A 24,457-nucleotide genomic window follows, 5' to 3' on the forward strand; every position below is an offset into this window, starting at 1 on the left:
TGTTTTAGATATTATTGTTTTGACTGAGTCTAACACAACCCACTTAGTAACAGCTCAATAGATTAGTCAGGTATTACACTTCAGCAGCCCCCACTTTAGCTGAACCTTTCTCAAAAGACTTGAGGTGATGAATGAAACTTGGAGTCTGTGGTACATTGTCCTATATTTTAATGGATGTTTCCATGCTCATTTGGACTTTTAATGTGATGGTATCATCTGATTAGCATTCTGAATCAATATGAAATGCTTATCATTATAAAGGCATTGATAGAGAAAACAAAAGTGCATGTTAATACAAAACATACTTCCATCAAAGGATGAATCAACTCTGTTTACTGCTTTACAAATTTATTTAATCTGTTTAGTCTTTCCTTACTCTATGGTGTGTGAAACTTGGATGTTGCTATAAATTATTTCACAGCATGTGTCTTTAATAGCACTTGAGTTTTTCTTAAAGGTAGAGTGGCAAGTCCTATATATCAGTGGTCTCCAAATTTTTTTTATTGTGCACCCCATCACTAAAAATTTTTTAGCATACACCCGCCATATATGTATATCTATTTATTTATAACTTACATGTTTTGCTGAAGTTCTAATATTTTCTTCTTCATGCTAATGGATTGTCTTGTGCACACCCAGGGGTGTGTGCACCCGACTTTGGAGACCACTTGAAGTTGTATATTAGAAAAAAATTGTTCATCTCTAAAAAATTTAAATTGTCTTTTTCGAGTATGTGAGTAGGAAAACTTCAATTAAATTTTCTTTCTCCTTTCTTCATTTTCTCATATTCTTTCAGTTGTTGCTGCTACTAATGCAGATTCTAATCATAAAACTGCCAAAACTTGAAGATCTCTCTTTTCTTCACCAGACTCCATTCCCTTCCATCAAATAACTACCTCTGCCGTTTCATTTTCAGTAGCTACAATGTGTAAAGGGGAACAAGCCTCACCTAGGCTAAGTAGAAGACTCTGATTTGTCATACAGCTTTTATTTGATACATTTGTTTGACGCTTTCTTTGACCATATAGCTTGACCAAACATTTGTATCAGTTTATTCCTTAATTGATAGTAGTGAGTCTTGAATGGAGAGCAGCTGTATGTGATTCAGAGAGGAGCATAATGAAAAATAAAAAGTAACCCACTTGGAATAACTTGCCCATCAGACGAGTTGTGTTGTTAACCTGTCAACAGTGGATTCTACACCACTTGGAGGTATGTCAGGAAAAAATAATCTAATGTTAGGAGAGTCTCTCTACTTTTTCAGTCTCTCTGAATTCATGGTCTCGATAACTCATTGCTCCAGTAGGTTTCAAATTAAATATGGCTTATGTAAAAAACAAACAAACAAAAAAACCAAACAAAAACAAACAAAAAACCAACCAAACAAAAACAACAAAAAAACCCAACAAAAAAAACCCCACTTTCAATATCACTATTAAGCTCATCAAATTTACTTTCATTGGCTGACTGCTGCCTTTGGTATTTTGAAAGAGCAAATGGCAATACAGTCTCATGGTTATTTCCAATAAATGATGTTTGCAGCCCTTTGTGGTAAGATACACATCTTCTTTTAGGAAGTGCTTGAGGTTTGTAGCTAAAGCAGGTCTGAGGACAAACAAGCAAACCTCCTTCCCTTGGGGAATATAACAATTTGAAACGGAAGCTTAAGGAGGAAGAGACTCAGGAACTGCCACAGGTTGCAATCTGCTGGTTTTTATATCTGGGTGATAGTGTGACTCAAGCCTGGAGCCATTGTTGTTCTGGCTGAAATCTGGCTCACTCTGGCTCTTAAAGAGGCCCCAAGAATGTTTCTGTTAACCTAGTTAAGTTGTAACTTGTTGCCAAAAGGAAGATTGCAGAGCTTGCCTGCTTCTTAGGACATGAAGATTCCTATCACTCTAGTTGCTGCTGAAGGTTATACTACAGGGGTTATGTTTGTTTCCTGGTTTGTTTTTTTGGCTTCCTCCTCTTCTTGAATCCGGTAAACTCTTACTCATTTCCTCTCTATATGAAACAATTCCAGTCTTTTAATCTCACCTTATATGGAAGTCTCTTCCATGCCTCCAGTGTTTTTTCTCATCTGTCAGTTCTTTCTTACCATACTTCTTTTTGGGTCAATCTCACAGAAACTGAACACAGATGTCAAGTAAGGAATATTAGTATTGCCATTTCTCAATGTTAATTTGAATCCCATTTATTTATGTGCATGGGTGAAATCCTGAATAAATCTATTAAATCAGTAGAACACTTTTGCTCTCTTCAGTGGAACAACAATATATTCTCTAAACAATTTGCTTATCTTTTTGACCTTCAGGTCTACCTGGCCAGGCACTGGAGATGTTTCCATGATGAGTAATTCTTGAATTGTTGCAATCCATTTAAAAAAATTAACCACAGGTCAGAGCTATAATTCATTTATTTTTTCCAGGTTGTGTCATCTTGGGCACTTCATGTGTAAATTGTCCATTTACTTAGCATTGTTAGGTTCCTTTCTCCCTTTTCTAATCTTCTCTTAGAAAGATTGAAGTGGGGATGAGAAAATGCAAGGGTCATATACAGTCATGCTTCTGTGATGGTCCCATATCAAAGATCTGAGACTGGAAGAAAGCATTATTAGTCAGGCAGACACTAAAGCATGTGCCAGAAATAGTTGTGTTTTTCCACAATTAGTTGTTTCATCACCTTTCCAGGGCTCAAGGTGAGGCTGATGGGCCTGTAGTTCCCTGGGTCGTCCTCCTTGCCCTTCTTGAAGGTACAAGTGACACTTGCTTTCCTCCAGTCTTTGGGCACTTCTCCCACTCACCACGATAGTTCAAAGATTGTTGAGAGTGGCCTCGCAATGACATCAGCCAGATCCCTCAGCACTTCTGGGCACATCCCATCAGGGCTGATGGACATCCCATTATACCATGCAAAAAAAAAACCCCACCTGTGTATATTCTGTATATAATGATGTATATTTATGAATTCTTAGGGGTTTTTTAAGATATATCTAAACTTTTGCAGATTGTTCACATTGAAGTGTTAAAAATAGTTTAATGTACAGAGAGGTTCCTTAGTGAGTTCAGCATAAAACTGTATTTTTAATTCCATTATACTTTTACCCATTAGCATTTATTCACCATATAAAAAACCGTTTTCTTAACCTTTTATGAAAGAAATTTGAAGGAATTAGTTAAGTTTTACAAGTGCTACTAATTCTTTTTGAGCACCTCTTCTTTTTGAGGTGTATAATTCTGACAGTAACCATGTAATCCATCACTTGTTTTTTTTCAGAAGCCTTGAAAAAGAACTGTGAAGAACTTGCAAAACAAGTCAGAGGAAATAAAGATGTAAAAGACTCATAATGTTTACTTCATTATATTAATTTAGATTAGCATGAGCACAGAAAAGGAGCAAGAGGCTTTATTTTTAATTTGGAGCTTCTCCTTATTGCCAGTAGTCAGAGTTCATTTTGAACACTGCATCAATAGCTCCGGTAAACTTCCAGAGTATTTAATTTTGTTTTCCTATGCTAAATGAATACCTCTGCAGTGTAATTTTATGATTAACAGGGCCTGAATCCATGAACTAAGGTATTGCTGTTTTTTCGACATGGGTGAAAAATGGGTAAATTCATAAAGAAAGAATTCTGTGCTGGGGTTTCAAATGAATATAAAACCTACTGTGCTGTATAGTTTGTAGGTTTGAAACTGTGGAATCATTCTCAATTGAAGTACATTTAAATTGAACTTTAAAAATTCAGAACGTTTAGATGAATCAAGCATGTTGACTCATCTTTAATCTCTTATTAAAACTCTCAGTAAAAGTCTGAGCTAGGACTGGACACATGATTGCAAATGGTTTATCATCTCCTACAGTTTCTTGCTTAAATCTCATGTCACAGGTGAGACAATGTAAACAAAAACCCATAGGGAATCTGGATACTGGGGTTTATTTAAGAACCAAGGAGGTCAGAGCTTTTACCTTATTTGAATGCCTCCCATGCTGGCTCATTTGCTCCCTTTGCAGCTTTACATTCTCTAGCTCCCCGCTGCCCCTCCCAGTAAGGATGTAGCTGCTGGACAGGGAAGGCTGGGCACAAAGTTGTGTTCGTTCCTGCTCTGCCAGTGCTTGCAGCTACCAGTCTTGGGCGTCATCAACCAAAATGCATGGACGTCCCCTGACCTCCATCTCCCTGATCTCTAGGATCTTTCCCCCACTTCCATCCAGCATGTTACCTCTAAGCAGGATCTTCACCTTCATCTTTCCAACCCCCCTTCTTTCTGAGATGACTGCTTTTTGGGGACCTTTCTTTTCCATCTCCTCATGTTTCTGGACCCCCAAGCTCACGGTGTTTCCAATCTAAAGAGTCCATTTGCAGAAGCACAATGCGTGATCAGCCTTGTAGCTGGTGGTTCAGTTTCCTGTCTCTGTCACTGCAGGATTAAGGGCATGCCACTTCTTAGTCTGGGTGTTCCAAAAAATTTTGTTACTAGCCTGTACCAGTTGCAGTTAGCAAGTAGCACGCTTCTGCTTGAGAGTTCAAAATTTGATTCTGAATTACCTGCCAAACGTTAGCATTCATAATTTAAGCTATTCTTCACCTAAAACTTTGGGATAAAGCACTAATAAGTAAGGAAAACAAAATGTATTTTACTGGATTAGAAAGATTTTGCTGCATGTAAAATTTAGAGTGCTGAAGTACTCATATACGTATCCAGAAGGCTCATTAGATCCAAATTATCCATATCCAAGTTTCCTTATTTCAGACCAGAACAAGTAAAGAAATGAGTGATTATAAATCTGTACATGTCTAGATTTTAGGAAGTCCTGATTAATTATTAGGGTCCCTATAATCTTTGTTAAATTTTTAAATCAGATTTCAAGATGGAGATCAGAGATCAAATCTTTGGCTTGTATGAACTGTCCTAGCTCTGCTGACTTTGATGGGACTCTGAAAACTGAGACTGTCTTTGATTGCCAGGATGGAATAGTGAAAAGAATAAAACACTTTCTCTTAGCCCAGTGAAATTATATATACAGTCGTTAATTGTTAAGGTTTAATCAGTTCTTGAAGTGGAATAGAATATAATGGTATGTTACTTTTATTTTCTAAGTGGTGAATGCAGCAGGTCTTGTAGGGAAGGACTCGGTTATGAGTGCCTGCGGGAAGTCAATGGGATACGTTACTCTTAAAGGCATTCCAAATGGGAGAGGGTAGCAGGAGAATGTCTGCTTTTCATAGCTGCAAGAAGATACTGCTAATCATGTGGTTGATGGTTTCTTATGCTATGAGAGGCGTGGATGCTAGATGACAGTTCCCATTATGTGAAGCTCTGTTGCTCATAATAGCAGGATCTCACCTCTACTAATAGTTCAAAGCCCTTTTGGACTTGGAACTCAAAATGATCAGTAAATCATTTGCCTCTTTCTGAAAGCAGGACCTTGCCTCTGTGAGTTGCAATGGCTTCTTGTTCTCATTTCCAGCTGTGCTGAATGATAGATCTGCTCCTGAGCCCAGAACAAGGAGTACTAGCCATTAACAGCCAAGTCATTAACAGACTTGATGAAATAGTCTTGTCAAAACTGTTGTAGTTTCAATGTCTGTGTTTTGGTGATACTTGGAATGCTTAAATAGATGATGACAAGTTAGCTTGAGAGTTAACAGTGTAATGGTATCATATTAAGAACATAATATTGCAAACTTTTCTGCAGAGTAGTAAGTTTTTTAGGATATGATTGTAGGCATATTTGGAACCCCTTCTTTTTTTACTGCACAATTTTACGTACAGCCAGAAAGTTGCCTTCACAGCATCAGTGCTCTATCAAAGCAAAAGGATAGCCTGACATTACAGAAGCATTCTTCTTAATAAGAAAGGTCTCCATTTAATTTGAAAAACCCCATACATATCTTTCTCTTCATCAGCAGGGTTTTTATTTTTTCAGTCAATAACACAGGAGTATTCTGAAAGTTAAAGCTTTGATTGTTAGTGGTTATATGAAAGCCTTTCTAGATGTGTAATTTTAAAAAGTAATGAATTACAAGGTGATAGAAGAAGTTTAAAAGAAGCACCTAATTCATATACGACTGCTTCTGGAATTGCATGCTCTGAAAAGTTAAGCTGTGCTAGGTTTATCCATAGAAGGTCAACTATGTCATACAGGTGGCAGAACAAGAAATATGAATTATCCATGTTTATACAGATTAAAGTTTTGTGTAACTTGCTGGTTAACATAGTTCTTCCAGTTCAAGTTCTAATGACACACTGGTTTCAGTGAATAGTGCTCTGAAATACCATCATTTCATGAGACAAGAAAACAGAATGCTATCTGCAGAGTCTGATGAGAACACGTAAATCTGGAGCCTAGAAAAACACTATTTTTACCTTAAAAATTAAACCCCAAAACACTTCCATGCCTTTCAGCAGAGTGGAACATTTGCAAAACAGTTTCAAAGGAAGGAGAAAGAATCATGTTTTGTATTCTTCTTGCTGCTGTGTTCTGCAGTACTTGCCAAATTTAAAACTGTCTTAAAATACAATGCATTTTTCCTCCCTGCCTTTTATTTTTGAATATTTATCATGGCAGTATAAAATGATACGGCTTTTTTAATATATCATTATATAAAATGATATGATAAGTTCCAATTATTTAGCCAGGAGAGTTGAAATGTAGAATAAGAACGGTATTTATCACTGCTTATCTTTAATATTGGTATCTTTTTTTGATAATGCTGGAAGCATCCTAGAACTTGCCTCAGTTACCTTTTCAACCAACAGATTGGTGTTCCTCATGTAGTAGTTTGTTGTTAAGTTCAATTTCTTGCTAACCTTCTCAATGGGTGGTGCCTAAGAGTATCTTTAAGCTGTGGAGTAAGTCCTCTAAGAGTGATTTGTTGGGATGCTGGTCTACAGTCCCTTGTATTCCAGCCCCAAAACTCAGTACAAAGGTAGGATCTAGCAGTCCTTCACTGTTCCCTGAAATGGTTCCTGCCTTTCTGTGCTTTGTCTTTGGTTTCTGGAGCTTCTAAGCATAACTTTCAGGACCTTTCAGTTCAGGTGGACCCTTCACCACTAGCTCCTGCTCCCATCACAGAAATGTAGTTCAAGTTTTGCCAGTCAACTCATGCCTGCTGAGTTTTAACTCCAATACCTACTTAGTGTTGTAGCAGATATGGCAGATACAGGAGGGTGAGTTCACCATGAAAATGACAGCCTAACCTGTTGCAGAGCTATTTAAATCCAGCTGTAATTCGGCACAGACAATTTACTTTTCTGTCAAGGAAAAAAATCCCAATGTTAATTCAGTAATCAATTAAACACTTAGGCAAAATTTAAGCTTCTGTTGAAAGGCAATTTCTTTGAAAATCAATCAGCTCTGTTTTGCAATATGTACTGTATGAGAAATTTTAAGGACATTTAAATTGAAGGACATTTAAATGAAAAAACCTAAATATGTAATACTGCATGTGTGTTTATAATAACTGGTACAACAACTTCAAGTTCAGTACTTTGGGAGGTTTCTTTACATTTGATTTCTGCTTCCCTAAAATTGCACTAACATTATTACTGCTAAGTGTAGCATTTATCTGTAACATGAACTAAAGAAAAGATACAGTAAAGTAATTTCTAAATTACGTTTTTTGCCTTGGGAGTAGAAACATTTTTTATTACAAGAGCATGAGCCATGATAATCCATTAATTATTTTGTGGGGAGACCAGAATGTTCGGTTACAGTTTTAATGGAAAGGAAATAAATTATTTCTTCACCTTTTGTGAAGAATGGTGGGGGGTGGGAAGAGACCAGTACAACAAAAATGGAGTTGAGAGAATGACACTTACCAGCAAAATACTTTCCATCTACTTAACAGCTTCAGATGGAACTGAATTCAGGACACAGGAAGAGACCCAAATGATCAAATCCCAAAGGCAAAACTGCTTGTGGGAGGTTTTAATTTCAGATTTACTTCTACAGAAATATTCGTATTTACTTTTCACAAAAAGTAGTATTTTAATATAAAGATATATTAAAATATTTTTAATCCATTACCTAAATGATTAAGCTAAAATGAAGTTACTGCGTTTCCTAAGCTTAGTTGTGGTTTTACTGCACTGTTCATACTATCTGAAACACCGACCAGGAAATCCATGTAAAACTCCTCCAATCTTCCAATTTAGCAAGTATCATTTACTCAGAATTTAAATACATGTATAACTTTAGGTAGGTATTCAGGAAATAGGCATAAACTTGCATACCTACTTAAATCCTTTGCTAGATTGACACGCTATTGTTATTTTACACATCACTCTTGTTTTAATAGTGCTTTGATTATCATTTGTATGGTTTTAGAAACAACCTCAGGAAAGTATTTTTATAAACAAAAAGTTTGCATCTTTAAAAGTCACATATATGTTATCAAAATTCATGGCTATCATGTCTGAGGGTCTTCCTTGTCTTCTCCCTTGGGGAAAAATGCATGCTCACTGAGTATCTTGGTTTAGTAAGCTTTTTGGTTTTATATTTCTTATGTGCAAATTTAAACTAGAGACACAATAGCAAAAAGGTGTACATTGCAGTTCTGTTGGAAGCTGATGGGGCATGGTTTTCCAGTCTTGGTACTTTCCCTTTAAAAAGCTTCAAGATACATAGCTTTTCCATGATCGTTTTGTTATGCAAAGAAGTGGAGGTATTAATCACAATATTCTTCATAGAGCTATAAACCTCTGAACCTGTAGGTTGACCAGCACAGATGCTAGTGTGTGTTTTCTATGCAGAGAGGTTACAGCATGGCTGTGAACCGTTTTCCTTGCTCCTCCTTCTCCAGTCCTAGTTCCTAAAGAACTTCTCTTTAGGTTCAGTATGATTTTAATCTATAATTTGATTTCATCCAGCTGCTGGGCTATCGTAGCTCAATTGGTATCCATATGTGGTAGGACCATAGAGCTGTCTGTTGCCTGGCTGTGGCATGTTTTCCTCCTGGTGGCTGCATGCTGGTGATATAGAGGCCCAGAAAAATGAATCCTTCTCGAACTCTACAAACCAATGATCTACTGGGGAGGGGTTTTCCTAGTTCCTTTGATATATCTTCAATATGAAATTAAATAGGGAAGTTAATATGTCTGTATTTTGTTCTGCTTTTACAAGTGGAGAATAAAAATTTTTGTACTTTAAATAACATCAAAATATATTTTAAAGTTTGAGTGCTTGATCCTTCCAATGTATTCTTGATTCGGTTGGAATTGCAGAAAAACATCTGGCTATATGCACAGAAAAGATGGTTGACTTTAAGTCCTAGAAGAAGTAAAATCACAAGAATTCTGTTCAACATCTAAAATGCATTCTGATGAGTTGTGTTTTCTAGTATACCAAGGAGAGCACTGCCATTACAGAGTAAGCATTGCCTTAACAGTGAACTTGACTGCTGCAGTCTGGAAAAAAAATAGAAGAATAATGTACTTGAACAAGTATCCTTATGTGTTTGGAAGCCCTTGAGGCTGAAAAAAATGCCTGGCCTAACATTGTTAAATAAATATAAAACTACTTTATTTCAGATTCAGGATGTTCTAACACGTCGGACTGTTTTATGAAGTCCTAATTTTAGGAATTAAGTAAGCTTTTTAATATGGCTTTTTATGAAAACTAGGAACAGAGTAAGTCTGGGAAAAGAAAATGAAATCCTGAATTAGATAAACTGTTAGGTGATTTAGATTGTTTTAATAAAAATTAAAAAAAGAAGGTTTGATATCATTGTAGTCATTGGATCCTACTTTTGTGATGGTATTCCAAATACCTCTGTTAAAAGATCCCTAGAGTGGTTGAGATTAGAAACATATTTTTGATTGGACATTTTTTGAAAAGTTTTTCCGAATTGTAGCAGTTTTGTGCGCAGAAGGAACTGAGTCCAGGGCATAGGTCTGTATTGGTACTTCACTCTAATTAGTTAAAAACCTTTTCTTGATTGGTATGCAGATTTTTGGTCCTCTTTTCATTAATATACAAGGAACAAGCCAGGGGCTAAGGGTATTTGGATCTTTTAGGAATTCATTTGAACTGAACCATTAAAAAAATGTTGTTTTTTTCTCTCAATTGCAAATCAGGAATGTATTTTTTGTTGAGAGACAAAGCATTTCTATTAAGTGGCTACATACCTGGTTCATTCATACTGATATCTGTGAAGAGTAAGCACACACTTAAATCACCTGTTTAAATGGCAGTCTGAATGGGATCAAATGTTTGCATACGTGCTTAACATTTAACAACATTTGACAGATATTATTTTTCATTAGACTATCTGATATATGTTTAACGTATTTAATAAGAAAAAGAAAAGATTTCATTAAAGTGTATTTTTAAAAGTATAGTGGTACTGGCTGCTTCTGTATACTAAATAGTTCTTAAAACACTTTCATTTTTTATTTTTATAGTTTGCACTAGTGCCTTTAGCTAGTCCCTACAACTTTTGCAACTGTTACACTGGTTGCAGGCTTGCGTCACTTTGAAAGGATTGGTACTTCAGGAAACGTACAGCAGTTTTCCGGCCTGCTGCAAGGTCTTTGTCTCTGTTGATGATTGGGTGTATAATTACATGTAAGCGCTAATGTATATTTTTAACTTTGATCAGTTCACCAATACCAGCATAGGCTGCTGAATCAGATACACCAAATGGTCAGCTGAAACGGCCCATTTTTAATACATTTTCCTTCACTTGTCTGAAAAAAAACCCAAGAATTTTTCTTTACTGGATATGTTCAGTTTATCTTATGTATCTATACCTTCAGGTGTAGCGAGTCAAATCTGTAAAAGAGTATTATGAAAAATTTCCAACATTTGATTGAACTCTGATGATTTCTGGTAAATGTTTGATATGCTATTATCCTCCTGTGTTTTATTGGAAAAATATTCTCAGAGGAGTTATTGCTACAAGTTTCTAAAAGCAGCTTTGTTCTTTTTCCAGTGGTCATTATAGTATGAAGGTGTATCATCAATCTTTTTATCTTCAAAATATAGTACAATGACCAATACAAAATTCATCACAGTGACCAAAAGGGGTTTTGCTTTGTTCAGTGAAGTACCACATAAATGAAGCACGTTAGTTATGTTACTATTTTTATTAATTTTTGGAATGATCTTGTTGTTACAGCTTCTGCTACTTTTGAAGACTTTCAGATCCGGCCCCATGCTCTTTTTGTTCATTCGTATCGAGCGCCAGCCTTTTGTGACCATTGTGGAGAAATGTTGTGGGGGCTGGTGCGTCAGGGACTCAAATGTGAAGGTAAGCTGCAGTGAGATGTGATCTTTCACTCTTGGGAAGAGACCTGTCCATTCCACTTGTACATGTTGTCTCTGATGCTGCTTTTAAATTGGTTAGGCATCAGAGAAAAATTACAGTAGGTAGAGACAGTAAGAACTATCAAAAAAATTAACTGATTAAAAAAACTAATCCTTGTGACTGCTCTGAGGCCTCCTAGATATGGCTCTGTAATGCGAAGTGCAAAAAAATTGGTCTATATGTATCTTTAAGAAAAGGTTTTCTGTGTCTTACACTTCCCTTATGAGCCTGAGCCTGTATGTCATTCTGTATCATGTTAAGTCAGATCATTTAACTTGAAATTACTGTCAGTCCATATGAGGTTTTAATACCTATCTATTCTCATTTTGCCACAACTGTTTGACTCCTGGCAGACTGTATCCAGTGGAATATACTATTTGCAGTGAAAGACTTCCTTACTTCCCAAATGCTGATCACAGAAATTTCCTGCACTTTAAGACCATAGATTTTTGAAAAATCAAAGAAAAAACACTAATTACAGATATACCTGTTTGGAGCTTGTAACGTTATCTCCAAAAATTTGTAGAATATAGGAGCTAAACCAGCAGAGTAGAGGAAAAATGTTTAATCAGAAGTATGAGTAGTGGTTTTGAATTCTTGTTGGTTTGGGGGGGGCAGAATCTTTGCTTTTTCCAGTAATAAACTGTAATCAGGTGGTTTTAAATTTCTTTTTTCAGGATGTGGTCTAAATTACCATAAGAGATGTGCGTTTAAAATCCCTAACAACTGCAGTGGCGTACGGAAAAGGCGCCTGTCAAACGTGTCCCTAACAGGTCTCAGCACTGTTCGGACAGTTTCTGCAGAACTCTCGCCCAGCATGCCGGATGAAGCCCTTCTGGTATGGGATTCCCTAGCTATAGAGGCCATGGGTGTTGCTGATAAGAAACAATGACATTTGCTGCTGTAGGATCTGGTTTTGCCTGTTGTAGACCACAGAGGAGGGTGGTATGTAAATGATAAAGCCTTGCTGTGAGAAAAGGCATCCTGACGTAAAAGGGAGGTCACCAGCTTAAGGTATGTGGGTCTAAGGTATGTGTCACTTCTGATACTCCCAGGAGTCTCCTCCCTTTATCAAGCATTAGGTTATTTTGAAGGTCTAAAACTGCCAGTCATGCTAATGTGAGTAGTTGCATCTTGGAGCATGTTTTCTCTGGAACTGGAAGTTGAATTTCTTCTGTATCAGGCTATTATATCCATTGGTTTATGGTATAGGAAAGATTTGCCTAAGGAGAACACTGTGACTCAAACACCACAGTATCAAACTGAGTATCTGTCAGAGTCAAGCCTGTAGTTAATTAGTTGGAGCCTGCATATTTAGCACATTTCTAAGCGTTCAGAAGAAAGTAGAAGTCTCCATTATTTCCTTAAACAGATCTTTGCAGTGAATGTATGTATATGTTTGTATGCATGTGTGTAGATATGTATCTAGATGTACAGTATACACACAGACACACTTAAATATATGGTATACTTGTATATGCATTAATATAGTAGTTTTCCATCATGAAAACAACTCTCCTGAGAACAAAATGTAATGACTGGAGTAAATCAGAATGATACGTATTTTTTATCTTTGGCACATTTGTTCCTTTTAACATTCATGGTCACAATATACTTGAATAGTTAAGAATTTACATTGTGTGTAAATGAATCCACTCCTAAGGGAAAGTTTTGAAAACCTTAAGGTTTAAAAGAGAGGAAAGAATTTATAAGTACACACAACAATTATCATGTTTTCCTCTCAATTAGAATATTAAACTTATTAAACTTGACATACTAAAAGGACACTGTTGCAAATGATGTAGACCTGATGTTACATGCAGTACCATCTACGAACCATAATTATGTACTTATGCTACTGATTATCATTAGCCTAAAGCTACTTGGAAATTAAGGTTAACATTATGAATCTGTATTTTTAATTGAAAAGCTGCATAAATGAGTAAGGTGCTTAAGTTCTGCAAAAACTGCAGCAACAAATCTTTATAGACTATTCATAATTCTCAGTAGGTTGTTTCAGAAATGCTGACTTATTCAGACCAAGACAGAAAATGTTAAGCAAGGCTGGCCCTAATTCTGAATTGTTTCTAGAATTTTGGTTAAAAAAATTGTATGAGTGAGCATCCTAGTAAACTTTCTATAAATATTCACTGCACTGTACAGTTACAAGATAGCACAAAGTTTAAGTTTGAAAGCATTTTTAATTATATGACTGTGTTGTTTGCTGATACATTCTTACATGAAATACCTGTTTTGCAAAGCTACATGTTTTAAAACTGTTGAAAATATTAAAATGGCTGGTGAAGAAATACAGTAAGTTTCGTATACGCTGCAGGCTATACTTCTCTGAGAACTTGTAATCATCAGTGTACCCATGCTGATGATTCAGCACGTCACACATGCGCACACACACATGCATGCACAAAGAAAATTTGTTTACAGTAGGTACAGGGATGGGCATTAGCCTAGAGAAATGAAATAGCTTTCCTATTTCACTTTTATTTCAGGAGATGATGGTATCATTTACCAGATTTTCAGAAGTGCTCTCACTTATGGCTTCTATATGTCTTTTGTTTGGGGTTTCTTGCATTGAATGTGTTTCAATTTTTTTCCCTTTTTTTTTAAGTGTGCATAAGCTTTGTCAGTTCTCCTGTATCAGATCTGTCCTTTGGACTCCATTCTTCTGCAGTACTTGTGAGATAAGTTTTATGGCAGTTTATACTGTGGTACCAATCAAAGCATGCACTTTGGAATGTGTTTCATTTTTCTGCAGTCTGTGTGAATACACTAAGAAACATCATCCTTGTTCACAAAATTGTATAATTCGTTATTAGTATTGATGTGGCACTTGATATTTTGTTACCAGTGATACAATCTCTGTTTGGGACCACTGAATTCAATCAGATATCTGTCAATTCTTTAAATAGGACTAAAATAAATGTTATTTTTACCCCTGTTTACTATGTAGTGTCAGAGCAGTTGAGAGAAGAGTTCCTAGAGAACTTTCATAGATGGAATTATTAACTAAGTTATGATTTCAGAACCTTTTTGTCGATGTTGTGTGAACCAGAAAGAAGCCAACTTTAGTGCACAGTGTTAAATTTAGCTTGTAAGTCTGGCTCCTGGAAAAATGCCACTGATGAAGTGAAGAAGTTATGCCTTAACTTATGGAATTGTGGCATTTGAAAAATCTTTGAGACAGGATAATGTGGAATCCTGCAAAGGGTACTTTAATCATCCTTTCACAGAGAACCACCACACACAGACACAGTTTCAGTTTGGGTATAAATGTTTTCATTAGCCAATAAAGTATTTCATTTGAGCTGAAAATTGACTGGGGACTATATTTGAGTACAGCTTTAAAAATATACCTACAAAGAATAAAATCTGGGCAATATCCTTTTTTCTGGTTCTTAACTTAGTAGTGTAAAGCTTATCAACAGAAGTGCTAAAAACAAGTAGAACTAGGAGGATGCTGTGTAACCCAGATTGTAACCTGTTGTAGCTCAAATGCAATACTTTGCATTCTATTCCATAACATACAATGAGAGTATAAAATAATCTCACATTCGTGCTTGCTTCTTAAAGTAACATTATCTTCTGTCTTTTGCTCTCCCTTATTTCTTTGTTCTGTTTTTCTTTCTTTCCAACTTCCTGTCTCAGTCTCCTGTCAGCCCTGGCTATGAGGTATGTACTGAATTTACTCTACTCCCTATCATACTATCAGGAACATCCTCTGTTATGATTATGAGTGTCAATGTGAAGAAATGCAGGAGTTCAATCAGGTTAGTATATTAGAATCTTCAGAACTCAAGAGTATTTGTTTTTCTTTTAGAAAGAATATACCCAGTGTGAAACTCCAAAGTCCAGATTCCAAATTGAAGGTCATAATTCTTATACTAAACAGTAAAATTAGCTAACATTAAAATATTTTGATACAAAACTAGCTTTTTCATTTCTTAGGCATGATAGAGGTCGTTGGTTGGACCGAAGCCATTTTTTACTGGTAGTGACACATTGGAAGAAAATTTTAACTTCACTTTCAGAACATTGGGAATTTGCTGGAGTGATGTAGAAAATAAACATTTTATTTTAAGCTGAACAAACCTGATCTTTAAGTGCTCACCAGCAATAAACTTCTAATACCGTAATGCAGTGTAGTAGTTGGTTGCATTAAAAAAACCCCAAACAGTCAAGGATTCTGTATTTCTGTGGAAATAAACATGAACACTGTACAACTAAGTTATAGCTATATATAAAAAGATATCAAGTCTAAATGAGAAAACAATGGGTAATGGATACTTCATGCCAAAGGTTGTCCTCTTTGGCTTTCAATATGGGTTTTCCAAAGAAGTTTGTTTCGTGTTTAAAGTTTTAAGTTTTTGAAACTATGAAATGTTGGCATCTTTCCCTCGCAGCATATATTTGAGATGCAGCCAGAGAAGAGCAGGCTTTGCAAATGTTTTCGTTTTTAGAAATGCTGTGTAGTTAATCTGCGGAATATTTTGTTACACTGAAATGAAGATTATAATGGTCAAACTTCTATCTCTTTGAAAGAAATAACTTTTATTTCTTCCTAAAACACATATTCTTATTGTAGTGTGCCCCAGAATTACAACTCCACAGAATACCCATGAAACAATATAAACAAGCATGTGTAGAACAGGGTTTTGTAATATCTAAGCTAATTTTATTGTAAGTATGTGCTATCTGAAAAATGATGAATCCATCAATCTGGATGGTGATGGATTACGCTAAACGAACAGTAATTAAAAGTAGTAATGAAAAAAAATAAAGGTAATTGGAGGAAAAACAAAATTGTATTTCTTTTGTAAAAAGAAAATATGTTAATCATATATGTTTATACTTTAAAATGCATTTATATGACACAATAGAATTTTATTTCTATTTATTTTCATATATGTTTCCATTATTTTGGTAAGTTTTACTCATTCTTCTAGAGGTGATGAATGTTGATATGTTAAGGTAGTTTTATAGACACATTGGAAGTGATTTCTCAGAAAAAGCCTAGCTGAGCTTTGCTTTCAATAGGAATGCTGTGCCTTATGGGGCACAGATAAGTGGAATATTACAGAGTTACTTACATATTATCTTTGCTTTTTGATGAAGAATCAGGAAATATTTTTTGCTAAATAATTAAAAATTTAAATAGTTTTAGTTAAAAAGACTATTTACATATCACTGACAGAATACAAATCACTAGGTGTTGCCTGCCTCTGTAGATTTGTTATAAGCAGAGCTGGCTTGAGACTTTTTGGCCATATATAGAAGAGTGATTTTGCAGAACTAGGACAGAAGAGTCTCTGGGAGGAAATTGTCTTGAGTTGTAGGTGGCCATTTTCTCTTTCTTCCCTTACACCCAGCTCTTAATACAGCTGCTCTTTTCTCTTACTGCACTGAAATAAGGAGTCCTCATTTCTAGTGACTCAAAAATTCCCACTGTATGAAGCCTTCCTTTTCCACACTCAGACAGAAGACCCATCTCCTTTTCCCAGTTCCAGTCCCTATAGAGCCTCATATGCCTCCCCAGCTCACTGGACTGGAACAAAGGAGTCCTTGAGGGAGGGGTTGAAGAAGAGCCAGGGTGTTGCAGCCGAGAGCAGCTTCGTGCCTTAAGCTAGTTGTAATTAGTAGGAGTCCTTTTCTAATGGCTAGAGTTCATTAGACCGAAGATCCTCAGAGGCAAAATTACCATTTCCTCTTGAAGAAAGACATTCAAGTTAACTGTGAATTAATACCACTCATAGTTATGTTCTGTTCTTGTCACCCCCAAGTTAGCCTTTCATGCTCCAGTGACATACACTGTGCATTCCTCTCTGTCTTATGGGAACTTATTTTCAGTGTGCTCGTTTGTTTAATAAAAACCCCTATGCTGTTTTAGGGAGTGCTCCTGGAAATTTTTTGAGGTCCAAAATCCAGATGTTATTTAAAAAGTGTAAAATATAGGCTGTGAACTAAACCAATCCTAAGTAATGTTTACATTGATTTAGTGCCAGATTCACCAGGTGAATCTAGGGTCAAGCACTGAACAGAACTGAGAATCAAGAAGTCAGTGAATCTGACACTGAAAGTTAAATATCCAAATAGAAATTTAAGTTAATTCCACAATCTTTTAGGTATCATTTTTTAGTTTCCTTGCTTTTGTACAATTATTTAAAATATTAAAAAGTATTAAAGGTAAACACCTCAACAAAAACTACTTAAAATGTAGTTCTTTCTTATAGCATTGCATGTCTATGACATTCAAAGTCCAACTGAAATCTGAATTAAAACATTGTAGGATACAGAAAGTAAATTTGGAATGGCTTACCTTACACACTGTTGTGTCATAAAATAATATTAGTTCCCATACTAGCTGCCATGCACTAAATACTGTAGGGCTGAATTTCTTGTGACTAATTCAAACTACATTAGAGCTTTTCTGACCTAATTCACCCCAATATGATTGTTTCAGAAGTTCCTTGCAGCTAGATGAGATCTAAAAAGATGATCAAGCTAATTATTTTAAGTTAAAAGATGTATATTTAGGAAAGCATTAAACATTGCATCAGTTGTGCACCTAATATTTTCCAAATATCTAGGAATATAGGTAGAAGAGAAAATGGTCAGCTTAAGATGTACATGTTCTGAAATTTCATATGTGCCATGTCTGCTGATGTTTTTGAATGCAACTTTTTTGTGATCCCTTGGAGAGGTTTTATGGGTATTTGATTCTTCAGCTTGGAAGAGGAGAGATGTTCAGGTTGTTCTTGTCCTCAGGTAATTGCCACTTGTTCTTAAATCCCCCATTTGCTTTTAGGAAAGACATACAATAATAGTTGTCAGATTATGGTCCTTCATATGAGTCACTATGGCTTAAACTGAGGACTTGTAGATGCTCTGCAACTGTGACAATAGGAATTCTTTAGGAGTGTATGGTACGTCCAAGCAAAGTTACACTCAGAGCTAAGTTCTTGTAGTTTCTAAGTACTGACACAAAGGTTTGCACATACTGAAAATACAAAAAAGTGGCAAACCCTGAAGCACACGTTTTACTTTTCTATAGCATCTCTGAAACGTCATTCATATTAATGCTGGGTCATGTGAAATGGTATGAGATCCCAAAGTGCAATTTGTATTCTGAGGAACAGAGGCAATCAATGCAACATTTTATCTCCACTCACCTGGCACAAACATGTTCAGTTTTGCTTTCCCTTTTAAGCTTGTTTTTCTGCATTGGTAATGTCCTACTGCCCCCAAACTTCCTCTCTTTATAGACAAGCCTTGCCAGGCTGGTTTTCTAGACCTCCTCTGTCCAACACCACAACTTTTTCCAAGCCAGTGGCTGTGGTTAAGCTCAAAGACCTGCTGGTTATCCCTGATTCAGTAAGGATGGTATGGAGACAGTGTCAGATGGGACGCATTTACACAGACATTGCGGGGAGGGGGGGGAGGCAATATTGATATGTGATAGGGTGAACCAGAATTATCCAAAGATTCCCTGAAGGGTTTTGTCTTGAATTATGACTTGGCTATGACACCTTTGTACCATGGTATGTGCTTTTTTTTTTTTTCCCCTTTCTTGTTAGTTCTATGCAGTGGGTGCAACTGAGCTGCTGAGTCTGGCTTATGATGTGGGCATTCTAGTAGTGCAGGAGACTTACATGAAAATAATTTATTACTTAAAATTATGAGGCACATAATAGAAGATCAAACTAAACCTAATATTTTTGAAGGAACTTCCATCTGTAACATGCAGGAAAAAAGCTTTGTGCTATATAAACCCTATTATGCCTGCTGGCACTAGCAAATCCTTGGTCAACAAAGGGCTTTTGTTTTGGGAAATCCCTGACTCTGAGAAGTCAGCATAGTCACACAGTGACTGCTGAAACCCAGTAATCTTCTCTTGTTACTTTGCAAAATAAAGCAGGTTACAGACAGAGCATTCAAACCACTGTTTGCTGGTATTGATGTCTGAGTGGAGGAATAGGGTACATAATAATTTCCATCTGTGGATAGTTTAATATTAACAGCTTGTACTGAGGTCGGTTCTTTGATGTGTTTACACATGTAACACTGAAGTGTTTTTCAGACCATAGCTATCTAACTATGGTGCTTGTAGGATTAAATCATACACTTGACTTAAAGAGAAGAGTGGAAGAAGCCTCCAAAGACAACACAGTTGATTGCAGTGTAAGTGTGGTATTTCAGTATATTTAACTAAAGACTTGTTTCCTTGAATTCACTTAATTACAGTCACATAGTTTAATTTGTAAAAGAAAGTCAACATTTGCATTGCATTAAAAACATAGTAGTTCCTGTGGTTACATAGATATCTAGCACCTCATTTGACAGAAGCTTCCTGTGAAGAAATTATATATGAACATACTAAGGCTTTCTCCTCTGCCTTCAATATAGGAAGGAAACATTTCAACAAGTATGCTTCAACACAGAAAATGAAACTTCATGCAGACAGTTATTGCTGTTTGTTTTTTTTTAAATATACATCACTTTACTCGGTTGTCCAACTAAATAAAAAAAACTAGCTCATGATAGTTTTTTCTTTTCTTAAGGCAAACATTTCAAAATTGTAGGAATACCTGTGTTGGTTTTGATTTAATATCTCAGTGTAAAGTACAAGAATAATGTCACAATACTTTTTAGATACTAAACCTGCAAAAGGCTAGCACTTCTTTGTGAACAGTTTTGAAAAATTATATATGTAGGAGAGTGTAGGATGTGTAGCCTGTTCTCTTCTGTGTGAAGGTTACTGACTTGAATGTGTTTCTGCAAGCATGATTTCAAGTAAGATTATCAAATGTCAAAATTGAAGTATTTCTTTTCTGACTCTTCTAGAACATGAAGTTCTTCAGTAAAGTTTTGTCAGGATCCCTGGGACATTTTTAGTGGCACTGTTGAAACCTTTTAAAAGAAGTCAGGCAAACAGCAGTCTTTTATGTTTTAGGCTGGCCTGTGCAGCTGGATTGCAGGGCTGGTCCTTGTCTTTTTTCCCAAAAGGCCAACTCTGCATCCAGGCAGTCAGGTTTTATTGCTTCCCATTATTCCCTTCAGCATCTCCCTAAAGTTTCTTTGATTTCGGTGCCTAGGAGGGATAGATGTGGTGCTGGACGACAGTCAAACTCATCCAGGTAATAAGAACAGCTGAATCCATTGGCAGGGAATCAGTATTTATTTCAGTTTCTTAATTGTATTTTGCAATGGATTTGGACAAGGTAAAAATGACAGGGAAGATCTCCTGCTGAGGTATTTTTACCTTTGGGGTAGCAGTTAGATGGAGGACTGTCTCCTTCCTGCAATGACAGGGTTCTGTACAATGACTCTGTGCTTCTGGCTGCTGTAGACAAATTGTTGTGTCCTTGAATAGCTTTTAACAAAGCTCACCAGATAAACCATGAGTAGCTTCAGTATATTCCGAAAATTTGAAGAAATTGAACAAGAAGGAGGGGCAATGCATCAGCCTAGTAATAGTCATGTAGAATGCCCCATGTAGGGGAAAAGCTTGGCACCTCTCCCTTCTGGGAATTAAAACTTTTTTCAAAATAAAAGAGTAAGCAAACACTGGATTCAGTTAGATTCTTGTAGTTTAAGGCATAATTGAATTGAAGTCTCTGGATGTGATCAGTGTCACTGGCTTGGTTGGACATCCAAACAGTTAAGTATCTGCACATGTGTTTGTTGTCACTTGGAAAATCATATTCTGAGCTGTTAAAGTATAGATTACCTTGCTAGGATGGTTGTTCTAAAGGACTGTTTAGTGTTTGGAGCTTCGCAGGCTGTTTCCATGGTGTAATCCAGTTAAGCAATCATTTCCTGGGAAGTTTCCAGATTTGCTGAGTCAGTAGTCTGGCTGACTACCAGGAAAAAACTGATTTATCTTTCTAACAAACCAGGCACACCGACTGAAGAAGGTACTTTGTGGAAGAGATTCTTGCTTTTGCAGTGAAAACAGGATAGTTCCTGGTTTCCTTTTCTTTCAGGGCTTTAAATTGTGGGATCTGTCTGGTGCTGGGAGTGCTGGAAGTTAAACTTGAGGGATATTCACAGAAGTTTTGGAAGATACTGTGAGGAGAAGCTCGTCATTGACAAGAGGGAGGAGGTACTCCTCCTCCTAATCAGTCAGTCATCAGAGGGGTGTGGAGTGATGCTCTGGCTGCTGCTGCCTCAAGTTCTCTGTCACCAGCTTCCCTTCCCTTGCTGCCTCTGAGCAGGAGCCAAGGGTCGCATTGCCTCCTGCTGGAAGAGGGAAGGAGTGTGAGTCCGTCATATCAGGCTTGGGTACGCAGGACAGAGACCAGATCCATGACTGCTGATGTCTTTTCTAGTATGGGTGAAGGTGAAACTCGGCGTTAGCTCTTACTTGACCTGAAGATACTGTAAATTAAGAATTGCTGGTGTGTTACACGGTGTGCTATGCTCCTATTGCGTAGTAGACCAGTGCTTGCAGAAAGGCAAAGAAAAGCTGAAATACTTTCTCTGTAAATAGAAAAAGCTGACAGATTTTTGCCTACAAAAAATTTGTTAGAGTGAGTTTAGGCCTACCTATTTAGTTTCACTTGTTTTGAAGTGAAGGTGGTGAAACTGTTGTGTTCATTTGTTACTGAGCTTGTTTGAATATTAAAATTGCATTAAAAAAATTAAAGTAGGGACCAGTTTTCAAGACTGACATCCTACAGTAGGTCTCCCCATGTTTTATCTTTTGTTTAGTATCCACTTGAACTGTAGAGAAAAAGTCACCTATTCTCTAACATTACTTGGCACCCGTTTAAAGTGAGACTTGAAGTAAATCCTTCAAAAATTATAACTGTGCATTGACTGATATAAATTTCAAGAAACAAGTTGAATAAACAACAGGACAAAAGCTTTATCAATGCTAACTCAGTATTTGATCAAAGCTGATGGTATGATGAGTGACTGTTGCAGAGTTATCTTTCAGAAAGGATTGACTCAATGTAGAGCATCTAGAATTTGCTTTTTGTCCAACCTGAAGTCTTCTCAGAACCACCCAGAAGCATATACTAGCATATTAAAACTGAAATCTTGCCATCAAACTGAAAAAGCAAAAATTATAGCAAATAATTTGTCCCACACTCATACTGTACCACACCTGACATTTGATCAGACATCATCTAGGCAGCACATCTCAGCAGTCAGAGCCAAAGCTGTAGGGAAGCCTGTCTCTGTTAGTCATGTAAGGGCCTAAGATTAGTCTCAGTACATTTCAGCAACACTACTGAAGTTTCTAAAGCCTGCAAGAGGTTTGGTGAGAAAAAACTGGGCAAAACCAACTTCCTAAAATGCTTTGAGTATGAGGTTAACTAGATGTATGTAATTTGGACTTTTAAAAAGCTTTCAGCAGTATTCAGCTGTCAAAGTAATTTTTGATTAGGCAATAATTTGGAAGACGAAGGCAAAGAATGACAATACAAAGTAGATTTAGTTTAGGTGATATTAGATAGGGTTCTAAGAGAGATCATAATGTTAGGGTGTACTTGGATCACTAATACTTCAGACAAGAGTAAGACTGTCAAGAAATAGCTCTAGCGGTAAGAACAGTAAACTGAAATATTAGTTTGTTGTAGTGACATAATGAAAGCAAGCAATAGAACGCTTTCCCCTTAAGAAAGTCTTACTCCTTTTCAATTAAAGTACATTTTAAGAGAATACTGTCACTACATGTGAAAAGTCCACCAAATGTCCGTATTCAAGACAAAAACAGCAAAGTGTTGTGACTGATGCCTTGCAGGTGGTGATTAGAATTAAGGCAAACCATTAAAGCATTACTTTATTCAAAAAGAAAATACTTAGATTAAAATGTAATATGTCACACGTATAACTGTTCTTGTGAGCACTGAAGAGCAAATTCAGAGCAAGGTATCTGACCGTAGCATAGGGTTGAGGATGTGACTTGTAAGGCACTGCACTAAGACTGAAGGAGCATCAGTCTGGGCCAAAACTGTCCCTATTCTACATACAAGACTGAGAGGACCGCGTAACTATTTCTGGCTCCTCCTGTGTGTTTTGTCCTGTCCACAAGTACTGAGGGCTTTCTTTTGCAGGTAGTTTGCACAAGCTGAGCAATGCAATTTGTGCTGTATATGTGGGCTCATTCTTTTCTGCCTGCTGAGCTTCTACCCTCCCTTCCAAAGTCCTGTTCATGTTGACTTCGTGAAGATCTAAAACTCAGGAAGTAAACACATAATATCAAAGTATGTACTCACACTTTTTCCACTATTATTTGTGATAAAGAAAAGACAGATGCTTTTTTACAGTTGTTTTGATCTGATTTGTTTATGGTGACCATATGTACCTGGCTCACACAGTGTATTTTGCATATTTTTCCTTGTTTTGACAGGACTGCATTTATGCAATGGATAAGCATGTGATGTTGGCATTGTTAGTTAGCAGGCTAGCTCTAATGTTAAGCAAATCTATTGCATATGCCTCTTTGGAAAGACAGACAGTTCTACAGTATAACTAAAGTAATTGATCTTCACAGTAAGTAACCTATCTGAACTTTGGAAGGAAGAAATATTTTTTTTTCTCCATGGCCAATACACTATGAAGGCAAAGCCTAGACCTCTTTAGGTTCTTCTGCCATCATAATGACTTTCAAATACCTTCTTTACTCTAGGATTCTCAGACAGAAGCATACAGAAATGTATTTTTATATTTTGGTGACCAGGGAATAATAATCCATTGCCTTCTTAGATGAAGAATTTCCTATAACGTTATTAGTTTGAAGCAAAACTGTTTTTCAAGTTAGGCCAATCTGAAGTTTCAGCTACTACAACTTTTTGAACAGTGTAGACTCACTGGGAATGACTCATTTTCTAGCCTTTAGGTATCAGATTATTTGCAGATGATGGCAAGAAGATGCTGAGTTTTCAATGATCAAGCTGCATCTTGCCACTTTTTTTTTCTCCTTTTCATGTGAACTCTGGGTGTAGTTTGATGGTTTCTGAAGGGCAGTTCTTAGGAGAAGGCAGTTTTCTGGGTCAGTTGTTTCCTGGGGTAATTACCATATTTACATCTAAATTAATTTAGTAGAGAAAATAAGGTAGCTTGTTTCTTTCAGGGATTCTTTGGATTTCATGTCTTAGACTGTGTGTCTCGCTTCATATACGT

The 24,457-nt window shown here is 36.5% G+C and overlaps 1 protein-coding gene across 2 annotated transcripts in view; it reads left to right on the forward strand.

Moving 5' to 3' along the window:
• Nucleotides 1-24,457, forward strand: part of PRKD1 (protein kinase D1) — a 150,538-nt gene that overhangs the window by 91,930 nt on the left and 34,151 nt on the right. Inside the window, exons 3-5 of one of the 2 annotated variants that reach the window (XM_075030349.1) lie at nucleotides 11,123-11,254; nucleotides 11,989-12,149; nucleotides 14,975-14,998. In XM_075030349.1, coding sequence (XP_074886450.1) covers nucleotides 11,123-11,254; nucleotides 11,989-12,149; nucleotides 14,975-14,998 — 317 coding nt within the window. The remainder of the gene's footprint in view (nucleotides 1-11,122; nucleotides 11,255-11,988; nucleotides 12,150-14,974; nucleotides 14,999-24,457) is intronic. The other variant, XM_075030350.1, reaches the window with a different exon arrangement.

Source organism: Buteo buteo, chromosome 6 (genome assembly GCF_964188355.1).
Source record: "Buteo buteo chromosome 6, bButBut1.hap1.1, whole genome shotgun sequence".
In the NCBI taxonomy this organism is placed as follows: domain Eukaryota; kingdom Metazoa; phylum Chordata; class Aves; order Accipitriformes; family Accipitridae; genus Buteo; species Buteo buteo.